The sequence below is a fragment of the Channa argus genome, chromosome 7, assembly GCF_033026475.1.
Source record: "Channa argus isolate prfri chromosome 7, Channa argus male v1.0, whole genome shotgun sequence".
Classification (NCBI taxonomy): domain Eukaryota; kingdom Metazoa; phylum Chordata; class Actinopteri; order Anabantiformes; family Channidae; genus Channa; species Channa argus.
In genome coordinates, this window is record NC_090203.1 from 18,694,978 (window position 1) to 18,708,962 (window position 13,985).

The 13,985-nt window shown below is 38.0% G+C and overlaps 1 protein-coding gene across 1 annotated transcript; it reads right to left on the minus strand.

The window, feature by feature from the left end:
• Positions 1-432: 432 nt before the first annotated feature.
• cmtm8b (CKLF-like MARVEL transmembrane domain containing 8b) lies at positions 433-5,554 on the minus strand. The gene is made up of 4 exons (XM_067511605.1): positions 5,348-5,554; positions 4,112-4,285; positions 3,407-3,526; positions 433-2,747 (listed from the first exon to the last, which is right to left on the minus strand). Exons 1-4 carry the CDS (start codon positions 5,471-5,473, stop codon positions 2,661-2,663), a joined length of 507 nt encoding a protein of 168 aa, XP_067367706.1. The 5' UTR covers positions 5,474-5,554; the 3' UTR covers positions 433-2,660.
• Between the last annotated feature and the right edge of the window lie 8,431 nt (positions 5,555-13,985).

A 13,985-nucleotide genomic window follows, 5' to 3' on the forward strand; every position in this document is an offset into this window, starting at 1 on the left:
CTTGGCACCAAATCTTAGTAGTTTGTCTATTGTGCATTTTGTAGATACAGCCATACTTTCATCCATCCATCTATTTATTTTCTTAACAGCTAATCCTGTTTAGGGTCACAGGGGGGCTGGAGGTCACCAGTCTATCTCAGGCCCAACACAGAGAGACATAGACAGACGGACAGCCATTCACTCCCACATTCAACTAACATGCATGTTTCTGGACTGTGAAAAAAAACTGGAGTACCCAAAGGAAACCCACACAGAAAGGCCACCACCACGCTGCCCTGTCATAATACATCCTGTTCATTAATTAAGATGTATTTCTGCTCCAAATCATTACATTAAATTTGGAAAACACCTAATTAAACTATATAGTTATGCTACAAGTTGTGCAAAACACTTTTTATTTTTCCAGAACAAGCTTTTGTTAATAATCTACTAAACAAAACTTAGATTGAGAAAATTAGTTGAAGTGGCATTAATGACATTGAAGCAAACAGGGGATTTTACTTTTTATGGTTCTCATCAAACTTTGAAATCAGTTGTGTAATATCCTCTGAGGTTCTGGGGAAGCTTAGGTAAGTACTACAAACTTGCTGAAAGTACACCTTTGGTTGATGAGATAACAGGAAATTCTGTGTTTAATTTGAAAGACATAGTAAGTATTTGCCATCAAAGGATGCGATTGTTTTTCTTTAATTTTTTTTAAAACCGGAAATAAAAACATTTGATCTGCCTTATGAAACCTTGATAAGATTTCTTTTACAAGAAAGAGAGCTGCTTTCATAACGGAGGTTCACATACAAGGTGTATAAACAAGTTAGGTAATGTGATTACATGAAGAGCTTTGGTGACCAGTGCTGCTTCTAATTAACAGTGCTGCTATGGTCCAGGTGGAAAAAGCATGTGTTTGAATAAAATGAATATAAACATCTAAATAACTATTTTATATGTAATATTTTTGTAACTCACATGTGGTTTTCGAATCCTGTATACTTCTCTCATTCTCAGGCCCCAAAATGACCCCCTTTCACAAAATCCTTAAAATAAAGCAGCTCAAAGAAATTTTAAACCCCAAATCTACTTTGCGTTAAGAAAGAGCTTGTCATTCAGAAAATATGGATTCATCTATCTGTAGTTACTAAAAGCAGTATAGGTCCAAACATATTTCGTAGGAGTAGAAATAACTTGAACACCTTAAAAAAAGTAGCAGAAATATTCCAAAAGTAGGTTCGAAAGCATTTGGATGAAGGGAATCCGTTTTTGACAATGAAAACTCTTCGAATGTTTCATGTTCAGGATCATTTTTTCAGTGGAAGGTGTAATGAGCATAATGTTGCGTTGAAGTCCTGGGGTCATCTTGCTCTTGTTGTCATATGGTGAAATGGACCATCTTTTTTATCCTGTCCTTTTTCAACATTGAGGAATTTTGGCATCATCTGAGGATGATGCATCAGGCTCTGGGTTGTATTCTTTTCCCATCTTTTCCTTCAGGTGTCTCCTCCTTTTTGTAGATAATTGTGCACCTTCTCCTCCAGGACATCTGAAGAAAATCTGATCTACAACCTGTTAAAAGCACTGAAATGTGCACTCATGGCTTCAGAAAAGACAGCTGTACTGTCACCTGCAACACCTTTATAGGCTTTGACTGGATTCTCCAATAGTAAAAGATTCTTTCAAGAAATGTTCATTAAATCTAAAATTAAGTTTTTATTCTGTCTGAACTTGAGTCATTTGTGGGGTTTTGAAGGGTGGATGCTGTACAAGAAAGTTTTAGTTTTGTCAGGCCTAAATTAAAAGCACACAGTCTCAGTTTCTCAACAACACTTGACTTTAGACAGGTTAAACGCTGATATGATGCAGTTCTCATTGCCATGCATTGAGACAGTGCTGAAAAATACAGAGCTAGCTTGAATTATGTCACACTAATTCTGTGACACATCATTTGACGAAAAGCTTTTCACACGGGTCAGGTGATCTTCAGAAGCTCAATGAAAGCATCTGCTGGGCATGTGAGCCTGCCACCACACAACACTGTGCAACACTGAAAACAGTGAAATCAGAAAACCACAAATTAGATGCAGAAGCTTTTTTACCTAGCACATGTGTATCAAATTTCAAGGGACAATATTAAAAGTATTTCTGTGGAAGTAATATAAACAAATCAGTATCAGTAGCCCTTTTTGATAAAAACTGCATACTTTGAGGAATTCTCATTATTTCTTCATATGCAGAAGAAAATTGTCAGATGACTATTGAGGCTCTTGTATTTTGTACTGTTATTCAGGTGTTTTTTTGTGTGTGTGTGAAAAGGAAACAAAACCAGCTTAGTTGTAGGATTAATTTCTAGGGAAACGATTGAAAACAATTTACAGTGTAGCAATTTAAGGTGACACATCTGAACATTTTTGTGAAAGTAAAAGTTACTGCAAATGTGTCGACAGTTGACTGCACAACAACATTTTGAAATCAGCTTCATTATAGTGTCTCCACAGGCTGTTTCTGCCTGCTCACAATTTAACACATAACAATTATCAATCATAATAAATTAATCCCTGTTTTAGTTGAACTTAAGCCTTGTCTTGTCTTAAGTCTTAGATCTCCTAGTGTCAGACATATTAGTCATAGAAAGTCTGAACAATGTTGCCATATAACAGGAGACACCGAAACTACTGCTCCTCTTTTGATGTTTTCCAGGTAGAGTAGCTCAAGTAACTGCTTCCTGCATAGCACAATGTGGTCAGAAATGCAAAGAACTGAAATGACAAAGTAGAGAGGAAGAGAAAACAGTTAGGAAAGGTAAAAATTGATTTTAATATGATACAAGAAAACCATTAGTTGTAGTACACTATCGCCCATAAAGTTAGAATAAAACATTTTTTACCTCTTCTCGTAAAATTATTGTAACAATGTGATTTATTCTAGATAGATAAAGTGTATAACCTTCTGAAAACTGTATTGATCAATCTCTTCCAAACATATCACAATTAACCTTTGCAAAACAAAAGAATGTGTCTGAAAACAAAATTGTTCCAACTTTATGGGCAACACGTAGCAGTTCTCTACTAAAAACGTTACCAATACAATATTTGTGTGTCCACACAACACAACACATGCCTTCTCTAAAACAACTGACATGACTGGGAATAGACGCATATTGAAAATCTTTTAATCAAAATCAATTATACAGAATTACATTTTGCAATTACTGATGACACAGATATTCACCTCCCTTTTATGATGTTGATTCTTGTGTATCATTGTGTGAAATGTGGACACACAAACTTCACTGAGGGAATGAAATCAAAGACTGTATATTAAGTCTTTATATACAGTGTGTGAAGGAAAGTCATTGTACAAAAAGCTCCTGCTTGGATGAACATTTCCCTCAGCAGATAACTCAGTGTGCTCTTACTGCAGATGCTGCCCAGCAGTTGTAGTTGTGTCTCCCCCTAATGGCCTGGTTTACTGAGATAGCGTCTGCTACTGCTGTCACCAGGTAGAGAGCTGTAGCACTGCAGTTCCAACACAGCGACTAAAGGAGAGCAGCACACAAGCAGCGAATTACTAATAAACACAATAAAGAAGTCCAATCATGTCTCTTTAAAGTTATTATTCTATTATATTTCATCATAAAATTCCAGCTTTTTTTTGGACGGCAAAAGATTGTTAGACATCTGAAACCAAAACTGAACGAAATTTCTCTGCACAGGAAGGATTTGTTCCGGAGCAGGAATTACTAATTTGAGAGCACATTTTATCAAATTGTGTGGACAAATTTCAAATTTAGATTTAAATCAAGCATTCAATCACCTTCAAAGTATGTTGACATACTAAAAAACTAATTTCTGTTTTGAAGAAAATCTTACTGACAATGTTTAGTGAGTCAGGAATACCTTGATAATAAGTATTTAAATAAAAGGTTGACTGACAACATTTGATAAAGTATCGCAGCACAACATTCACATGAAATGATTGCAGCTTTATTAAACTTAAGGACTTGTGAAGGACTTACATCCGGCAGCAATCACATCTTAAACAGATAATGATGATAATAATAATAAAATAATAAAATGATAATAAATCATATTGTCATATTGTGTGGGTGTGTGTGTGTTACCAGCATAGTCCAGGGGACTTGTGGTACCCTGTTGTGGACTCCAATGAGGTAAATTATAAACAGGCAAATAGTCAGAACCCAACACAGGACGGCAACAAACATGACCCAGCAGAGAGCAGACAGATGAAAATAGTCTGTTCCACCAACCAGAATCCACACTAACATACCACACACCTGCAGAGGAGAGGAGATTCATGATCACATTTCCACACAGCACATAAATGTCAATAAGAAAAAGTAAAAGAGGGAAATAAAAGGTAAATAGTGAAGGGGATACAGAAACAAGAGCAGAGAAGATAAAATGAGGTAGGAGACCGGCTGTTTTTTTTCTCTTTCCTCCCAACATTTCTCCAAACCCACCCTTCCTTTTTCAAAACAAAAGATTCCTGCCGGAAGTTTTATTTACTGTAACAGGAAGGAAATGTGTTCTAATGTCAATGATGCAGTCTCTCTTTTTTTTTCCTAATAAAATTTCTAACACCAAAATCAATACTGCATCATAATGAGATGTCAAAATTTTGTTTGTTTATCTTTTCCAAAAACTAGCATTCCCAGTTACATTTTATATTTTCAAGCTCTGTATGATCCTAAGCCTGTCATATGATTTCCAATAAACAAATAAATAAATAAATAAATAAATAAGCATATTTAATCATGTGCAAACAGATTACTTCAACTGGCATACCCAGCCTTAGTATGGCAGCCAGCCAGGCTGTATTTAGAGGGAGGCTGCCCTGTTGCTTCCCTTCAGCTGACTTAGAAAGGAAGTGAGACAATAAAGGGAGTGAAGGGAGGAAAAGTTGATTTGCTTGGTGTGTTTTTAGTTAACTTCCTATTCTTGTGGAAACACTTTTTTTTTCAAGATATTCTTTGACTGTTTAGCACAGTTAGAGAAATATTACATTCATCCATTTAAGATATTACTACCATCATAAATGTCGTACACATTTCATAGAAAATGATAAATCTTTTGAATTTTAATAAATATAACGTTAAATGCCTCTTTACAGTCTAAAAGAATTGTAGATTAGAAAAAAATCTAAGCATTTGTGTGTTTCGGCTTTATCTGGTACCAGCATTTACACTTCAAGCATAACGGTGTATTCCTCTTAGCATCACACTTATTAACACTTCCTGACAGTGATCATTAAATTTATATTCAGGTTATTTTCAGAGAAACTTCTTATTATGCAGACTTTTAACACTTGTAAAGTTTAAATCTATATTCAGACTTACTATCTCAGCCAGGAGTAGAAGTCCTTTGGCAGTTGTGGCGAAATGCTGGTCAAAGGCCAGTGTGGAGGTTGAGATGTTGTACTCTGGGGGACTCCTGCGGCCCGGCATCACGGCTGTCCTCTCCATGGTGAAATGATGCAGACAGTGTGTACATTCAGCGAGGTTGTCGCTGCAGCAGAGGAAGTTGTGTTCCTGTCCCAGAATCTAACAAGGACACCCCTCTCTGAAACGATAAGGAAATCAGTTTGCACATTAACAACTATTAACAACATGTCTCATTCAACCATAATTCAAACATCATTAACTTTATTGTACAGTGTTGATAGAGTTGGTGAATTGGCTTTTTTTTTCTTTCTTTCCTTTATTTCTTTTCTGAGGTCAACTATGAAAAGCTATGTAGGAGCCAACATTCTGGACTTGTTTGAACCGAAGTAGAGAGGTGATATTAAATATAAAGGAAATGAAGATGACACTCCGATCAGTGCTATTTGCAATCTGAAATCTTATTTTGGACACACAGAAATAGACAGATCGGCTGTTGATTATAAATAATGGCGATAGGCAAACGGAAGAAGCGGCGTCTGTGTGAGGGAGCAAGTAATGCTACTGATATTTCTACATATTTTAACATCTTAAATATGGTTATTTATTATCTCAAGGAGCCCAGTGTGTCACAGAGCAGACATGAAGGACAATGGGCAGACATACACAGAAAATCATAATGTTGACCAAAAATTCAGAGAAATGTATGTGCACTTACTGAATTTACTGATATAGTTTTTCCAGAAAAGGTTCGTCATTTAGTAAGAGTTGTAAAATTGCATCTACTTCAGTCTGTAATTATGCAAATGTTGACTGGAGAATTTTAAGTGCTGGATACTCCTTAACCATTTCCACACTGCACTTGCTTTGGTCAGATTTAATTTGAGCACAGAGAAATGTTGTCCTTCTGCATAAATGTGGAAACACTCTCCCAGAGGGAAATAATCATAACTAAAACACATTTTAGGTCGTGGCTTTTATTTAAAAAAAGAAGAAGAAGAAGAAGTCTGCTGAGATATTGTTGCTGCATTGGGTAATTCTGGCAACCAAAGGGGAAGAAAGGCTCCCTGTGTCCTATTAAAAATAGGTCTTGAGTCACGTACAGCTGTGGAGGCAGTGAGTGGTTTTGGCCACTGGAGGGCAGTAGGTCTACATGGATGGAAAAGTCAGAGGAGCAATAAGCGAACAAGGACAAAAGATGTAAGGTCCCGGGGGCCAAGCTTTACTGAGCTAGTCGACTGTTCACACTGTAGCCACATCATTTGTTTTAAAAGCAAACCTTTTCACTCTCTTTCTTATTTTTTACATCTATTTTCTTATTGTGAATAGCTAGAAGTCAATGCTTCTTATTTTCCATGGACGCAGAAGTCAATGACAAAAGTGCAATTGACAAATCTACACTCCATTTTAAAGCAACTCTATAATAATAATAACTGATTCTAATTTGATTTGTATTTGCATTTAATCAGTGAGATTATGTGTTTCTCAGCTCTGGCAGCAGCTGTGATAGGAAGGGTGTGACTGAAATAACCTGGTTCTATGAATTCAGTCTTTTGACTTACAAACATTTATTTGACTGAGAACCACAAGATTTTTGAGTAAATCCAAAATTAGGGATTCATTAAACTGGACCCCAAAGGCATGTCCTCCCCAACATCTAAAGTTAAGAGATGAACGGCTTTCGGCTTGTCCCTTCAGGGGTCGCCACAGTGGAACGTGTTTCGCACGTTGATTTGGCATTAGCTTTAACGGCGGATGCCCTTCCTGCTGCAACCCTCTCATTTTATCCAGGTGTGGGACCTGCGAGGGCACACCTGGTGGTTGGGATTTGAACACACAGACTTCTGCATTTCAACCCAGTCTACCACTGAGCCACCACGCTCAACATCAATGTCTAAAGTGAAGAAACAGACAAATGAGGTTCACATCAAGATGCTTTGCGGTGTCCTGCTTTCCTCTGTTTACTGGAACATGTATCATCTGGTAAATGGCTGATTATATAGCGCTTTTATCCAAAGTGCTTTACAATGTTGGTTCTCGTTCTCTCTCTCTCTCACACACACACACACACACACACACACACACACACACACACACACACACACACACACACACAAACCAATAACAGCCGCTGCCAAGAAAGTCGTAGCTGGGACCGGGAATCAAACCACTGACCCTGTGGTCTGTGGATGAATGCTTTACCGACTGAGTTATGGCCACCCCCTGACTGGACATCGTAGACGTTTTATGCTCTGTTAGACTAATTCTGCCCTGCCAAGCACATTCTGCTCCATATAGCTATGCGTCCACTGCAGCAATCCATACACTGCATTACTCTCTCTTGCTCTCTCTTACCATTTACTGAACAGCCAGTCAATGGCTAACAAAAAGCAAGTGGCTAACCAGGGGATTGGCAGCCTTTGCAGCATTAGATTTTCTATATGAGCTGTCTAACAGCTTATTATCACAGCAGGACTGAGGTCATTTCACTTTCATTCTATTAATTAAAACTGGAAACACAATCTCAGTGTCATTTACTAATGTTAGAGCACATTCCTAATTATTTCTTCACAGACTGAATGTGACCACCTTCTAAAATTTTTAGACCAAATAGAAAATCCTTCTCTGCTGCACATTTCTTTGTGGGATATTGTGGTGTAGGTGAACAAACAGGTTAATTATTTAATTTCAATTTTCTTTGTTTAATTAGTAATTTGGACCAACAGGTTATTGATGTGCACCCCAACACCTGAAAGTAGTATGTGTATAATGACACATTAGTTATTAGTGTCCAATAAAGTGCACTTTTTTTATCTTACATAAAACCCATTAAGCAAGCTTTTTAGCTAATCTATACTTTCGAAAATGTGCTGCCAACACAATATCTTCTCTGAGCATATGAATAATGGAAGCAACTGTCAATATGCTACACATTAGACCTTCTCCAGAGCCACACATATGGTAAGATCACGATTGATGACACAGTCAACTGGAGCTGCTCAAATGGTATTTTAGTGCTTTCTTACTCACTTAATACATCTCCATGTTATTCTTTCCTCTTCTCCTGGTTTTTCTACTGTAACCACCAACTGGCTCTTCTTGACTTGTCTTTTCACAGCTCTAATCGTCTGGTGCTATTGTCTGTCCCCATAGTAAGAACACGGTGACATGGTTCACCGTTCACCACTTATGCCATTAACTCACTAAAAGGAACGGGCATGAAGAACGGCCCGCATGATTGGGATTTATTGAGTTGACTGAAATAATAAATGATTTATTATGACTCGTTGTGATGATGTGTTCCATTCAAAATAATCAAACGTGTTCCTTATTTTATTGTAGTTTGAAGGAACTGGAGGTGAAGCTTTTAATACCAGAAAATACTCTCACAACTGATGAGTATACAGGTGTTGAAGTATAATTTTAACATCTGATGGATGTATATATTTTGCATAGCCCTTGCCATAATTAGTAAATAAAGAGTACGCTTTTTATTCATTGATGACCTTGTGACCCTGTAGTACTGTAGTAGCTGCTGTGATGTCAAATATTTTCCAAAGTGATTATCAATTAAATGTTGGTCTGCCCTTTCCTTTCTTTTAATTCCACAGACTTGCCAACATGCAGGTGATTAACGATTAGTTCCCTGCTTTTTTAATGTTTCTGTATGTTCTGTATGTTTACTAATCCTCTTGGCCCTATAACACTTAAATCATGACAATAATGAATTGTAATGGTGATAAGTTATATTCAAACAGAAGACAACGCAAATGTGATGATACAAGAGGACTTAATGTACCAGCCAACCAAACCACAGAATTTCACACCTGCAATTTCCTTTCTGTAATTCAACGATGTGGCATAACAAAAAAATGAAAAAAAACAAACACTTCTTTGAATACTTTTGGAAGGGAAATGTGAACTCATTTGAATATTTCCTTGTGCTGCAGTTTTTCACTCCATCTGTTTGAATGAAATTTAAATTAAAAAAAAGTAAAACCAGGCCTGCCAGTAGCTCATAATCATCCACTTAGTCAGACAGCAAAATAATCATCATCTCTGAGAGATTTAATTGAAAAAGGAGAAAATAAATAAATAGTTTTCCACAGACTCCGGGGGGAATTATGCAATAGACTAAAAATGTGCAGAGTTGTACCTTTTGTTGCCGGGGTTGTACTTTCAGTGAGTACTTTTTTTTAAGAGCATGTGGAGTGTGGAAATAGGTTTCACATCTCTGCTGGAAATGACAGAGCTTTTATTTAGTGTTTCTCCTCTACCCTCTGTTCCTATAAGTGTCTTTTCCAATCTCACTATTATCTTTGTTGCTTCACTATTTACTCTTTTATTCATCTAATTCTCTCTCTTCAGTTCTTCATGGTGTGTGTTTGGATTCTGCTGCTGTGATGCAAAGCTTCACCTTTGTGAAGCACACTAACACACACACACGCACACATTTACTCAAACTCCACATGCCACGATGTAAATAACCTGAACTCCACCTGAACCTCCCCATCCTTTCCACACACGCTAATAAATGTGTACTAACGCAGATGCTGCACCGTAATTGGCCACTGCAGCTTCCTGCTGTGGTGAAGATATTTTTAATGCACATACTTAAACACACACACACAAAACTAATCCCTGCCTCTACAACATCTGCCACATCCCCCAACACATGTGCTGGTTGAATGCAACCACATTACACAAATATACACACATAATGCACACACTCTGTGTAGCCATACAGGCAGCCCCTCCCTGTTTAACCACCAGCCTTGACATCAGTTCTAAATAAAATGATGCGGTTGTTCTCTGAGAGGCACAACCTCGCCCTCTGAGACTACAACTGCTGTTTTTCTTTTTCAGCAGTGTTGCCCTTGGATTGTTTTCTTGGCTCTGTGGGAAGACTTCTGGATCTGTGTTTGGATCATGTGACACTAAACATTTCCAGTGTAACCTTTGAGTGTCTTAAAAATCAGCAAAAATGCATGGTTCTTATGCGACACCAACGTTTTTCAGAGCCAAGAACCTACTTCTTCCTGTAGGATCCATTCTGTGTTGCTTTCTGACTTGCCTTTTGTATTCTCATACATTTTGCTCTCCAGTCCTAAACCAAGCTTAATTTTCAATAATCAATATATATGTATGGCATCTGTTTTGGTCCAAATTACATGATTTTCAGTAAGGTCACTCTCCCCAGCTTCCACGTGTCATTATGCATGTTTGGATACATTCATTATTTAATTAACAACATGAATGTGATCCTAAACTTGCCTGTAGCGGTTTGATGTTAGAGTTCAGTAAAATAAAAAATGCAATAATTACGAAATCGTTGAAGGGAAGCTGTTGCTTTTCTCCTTGTTGACTCTGAGTTAATTACTACTCAGAGTTTAACATGGTGAGGTAATGTTGTTTTAATAGGTTTTAGGTAATATAGTGGAAACTTGTATATTTTCACAAACAAAAATGAATATGTTTTTGAAATGTGATCCGAAACTAAATTTGATGATATTTAGCTAGGAGTTGTGTGTGTGTTTGTGTGCATATGTGTGTTTCCGTGTGTGTGTGTGTAAGCCTGTGTTAGCATCATGGATGAGATTCTCTGTCACAGTATAGTGATGTTTTGATGTCAATATTAATATTAGTCTATGGCATAGTATAGGGAGTTATCTGCAACTTAGAAACTTTTCTTGGCTAAAAGAGATTCACAGAATCAATTATTTTTGTCTAATCCAGCAAACTAAATAGTAAACTCTATCACCTTCATGCAAAAGTCAAACATCCCGTCATCCAGTCATTCCCAACAAAGACCAAATATTAGAAGAAGTATTAGCTATGAAGGAAGTATTTTTTGACAGAAGACAAGTTTATATAATCTCCAGCTATATGTCAGTACATCATCCACCCCTAGAGGAAGGACTCTCTAAATCATTCACACACATTTAATATGAGGAATAATTTTATGTTTTGGGAGAAATTATGGATAAGTTAGACATGTTTTCGATGGTAGAAGTTATGTTTTCACTCCACAATGTTTTGTGTCCAAGAGGCAGGACTGTGTTGTCCAGGATGGGAGAGAGATTGCGCCTCCATCTCTCAATGAGCATTTATTATCTGCTAACCTTAGTAGTTAAGAGAGACAGAGAGAGGGTGTGGGGGAGGGAGGGGACGGGGGAGGGGAGGTGGGGTGGGGTGTAAAAAAAGTAAGAGAGAGAGCGAGAGAGCGATGGATGTATCAAACAGCAGCCCCCTGCTGAGTGGGGAATGGAAAAGCTGCTGGCACCAACATGAATATTTCAGCAGATAGCTACAGCTCTCTGTACACCACCCCCCCGCCCCCCCACCCCACCCTTCTCTCTCTCAGTCTGTCACTCTTTCACTCTCTCGGTCTCTCACCTTTCCCTTCTTTCCACTTCCCTCCCTCTTAACCCCCCACTGCCCCCCACCTCCTGTTTCTCTCCCTTTACTCTCTTGTGGAGTGGACAGTGATAATGAAGGGAATGATAGAGATGGAGAGACCTGCTCAGACTGAATTCTGGGTAGCTGAATCCGAAAATGGCTCCTGAATGTAAATCTGGGAAGGCGGCACAGTATTGCCTCAACTTGGCTGCTTCCCCAGCCCCCCGTGCTAGACACTCGTGATGGTTTGGCCCGGGGTACTTAGACAATAAAAACAGAACGAATGGAATAAAACAAATATCAGCAGGCAGGGAGCTCCTCATGAGACTTAAATAGATTTTCGACAGACTGCTTATTTTTCTATAATTTAACAACTCTTTTCCTTAACTGCTGTTTATTTTTTAGCTGTCTTATTATCTTGTCCGTCTGCACATGTGAGTCTTATGTCCAGTGTGGTAATAAAGAAATATACATTGATCTATAGAAATCCCTTAATCAGTGATAATATTACTGATAATTGTATACACCTAAGATGAAACATTAAGATGCAGAACACACACTAAAGGTGTGCTGTTGCCTGGAGGAGCACTCTGTCTGATCTAAACATGTTTTATTTTCCCCCAAAAATAAAGAAATATATAAAAATGAAGTGCAACAAATTTGTCTCGAAAGAGTATCTTTCAAGCTTGAGTTAAACAAGTCACTTGAGATTGGGAAATGTATTTGAATAATATTCCGACTAGCTTGTATTTTTGGCATCATACCGAAAATAAACAAAACCCTTGGGTTACCAGGAGTTTGTCACCAGAAACTTTGAGGGAATAGAGAATTCTGTGTGTCTCATGCACCCCGTAAAAAAATCTCATGGCATTGATTCATTCGGTTTTAAGAGTTTAACCCCAAAGGTATTTCCAGAATCACTATTCTGATGAACTGGGTAGAAAGCTAAAATAATATTGGTACATCTTTACAGTATGGTTGATGTAAAATGAGGAACGATTATCAATTTAAACTGCAACCACCCTGTATTTTATTTTAGTCTTGGACTGGGAGAGATGTGATGCCCACAATGCCTTGAACTAATAAAGGACAGTATAACATCACTTTAGGCCAGTAATTTATGCCATAAATGATGGATCTATTTCCCTTCTCAGCTTGTTTTGTTGTATCAGCTTAATGAAAGGGCTAATGTCTGTATCTAGGATTACAGCAGACCAGTTATTATAGTGCCAACATAAGCAGACAGCCAAATAGCCTCTACCCTGTACACACAGATGTAGCATCATTTTCCCCACCATCAGTGTTTGTGCCAAGGCATCTGTAGGTGTCTGGCATTAACAGCATTATTTTACTCGAACAGTTTCCCTGTATTGCATTCCCATTAAGAAATTTGAAGCAGCAGAACTGAGTATAACCTGGGCACAGCTCAATTACTGGCTTCTCCTTGACAAATACCTACACCACTGAAACTCCACACCCCCACATCTGTAGTCCCCATGCCAGACTCCAAGAAGGTTTGAATGTTTGTCAGATTAACAAAAACTCCAAACTGTAAGAGAAGCCTATTTTCACAGACTAAGTAGTGCTTCTTAGAATGAGTAAATCAATCTGTGGAGACCCCTGGAAATATAAACAGCATCTGGTGTATGGATAAACTTTTAAACAGTTTCAGTCACACTGAAGAAAGATTTGATGGAAAACTATATCAATAAAAGAACTATTCCTAAGACACGTAAGGATTTTCTTTACAAGGGCAGTGGTTAGTTGGTAAATTGGCTCTGCCACCTCACAGCTAGGAATCCACCTGTTGCCTTCCTTTGTGGAGTTTGCATGTTTATGACTGCTTGTCTGTATGTGTGTGTGGCCCTGTGATAGATTGGCAGCCAACCCAGGGTGTAAAGTGCCTCTTGCAGTTTACAGCAGCTGGGATTGTCTCCAGGACTAATAGAATAAGCTGTTCAGATGATGGACCGTTGAATTGTCTTCAAAAGCCCTGTTCATTGTCAACGAGGTAGATAACTGTTGGTCACTATAATGGGTTGCAGTTAAATAAGAAATGTGAGCTTGTGTCAGTCTCACATCACCTAGAAATTGGTTGAAATGTGCCCTGATCTGTTTATTTTTCACATGCATTCTCATGCAGGAAAAATGGCTTCTTTTCATTGGCCACAATCGTCTTGTTTTCGATTGAATCATG

What these genes read in the sequence shown, in the direction of transcription:
- cmtm8b (XM_067511605.1), bottom strand. Translation starts at nt 5,473, where the DNA reads ATGGAGAGGACAGCCGTGATGCCGGGCCGCAGGAGTCCCCCAGAGTAC. An exon ending in TTCTACTCCTGGCTGAGATA is followed by an intron (nt 4,286 to 5,347) that starts GTAAGTCTGAAT and finishes TCTCCTCTGCAG; the next exon opens with GTGTGTGGTATGTTAGTGTG. An exon ending in ACTGCTGGGCAGCATCTGCA is followed by an intron (nt 2,748 to 3,406) that starts GTAAGAGCACAC and finishes TTGTCATTTCAG; the next exon opens with TTCTTTGCATTTCTGACCAC.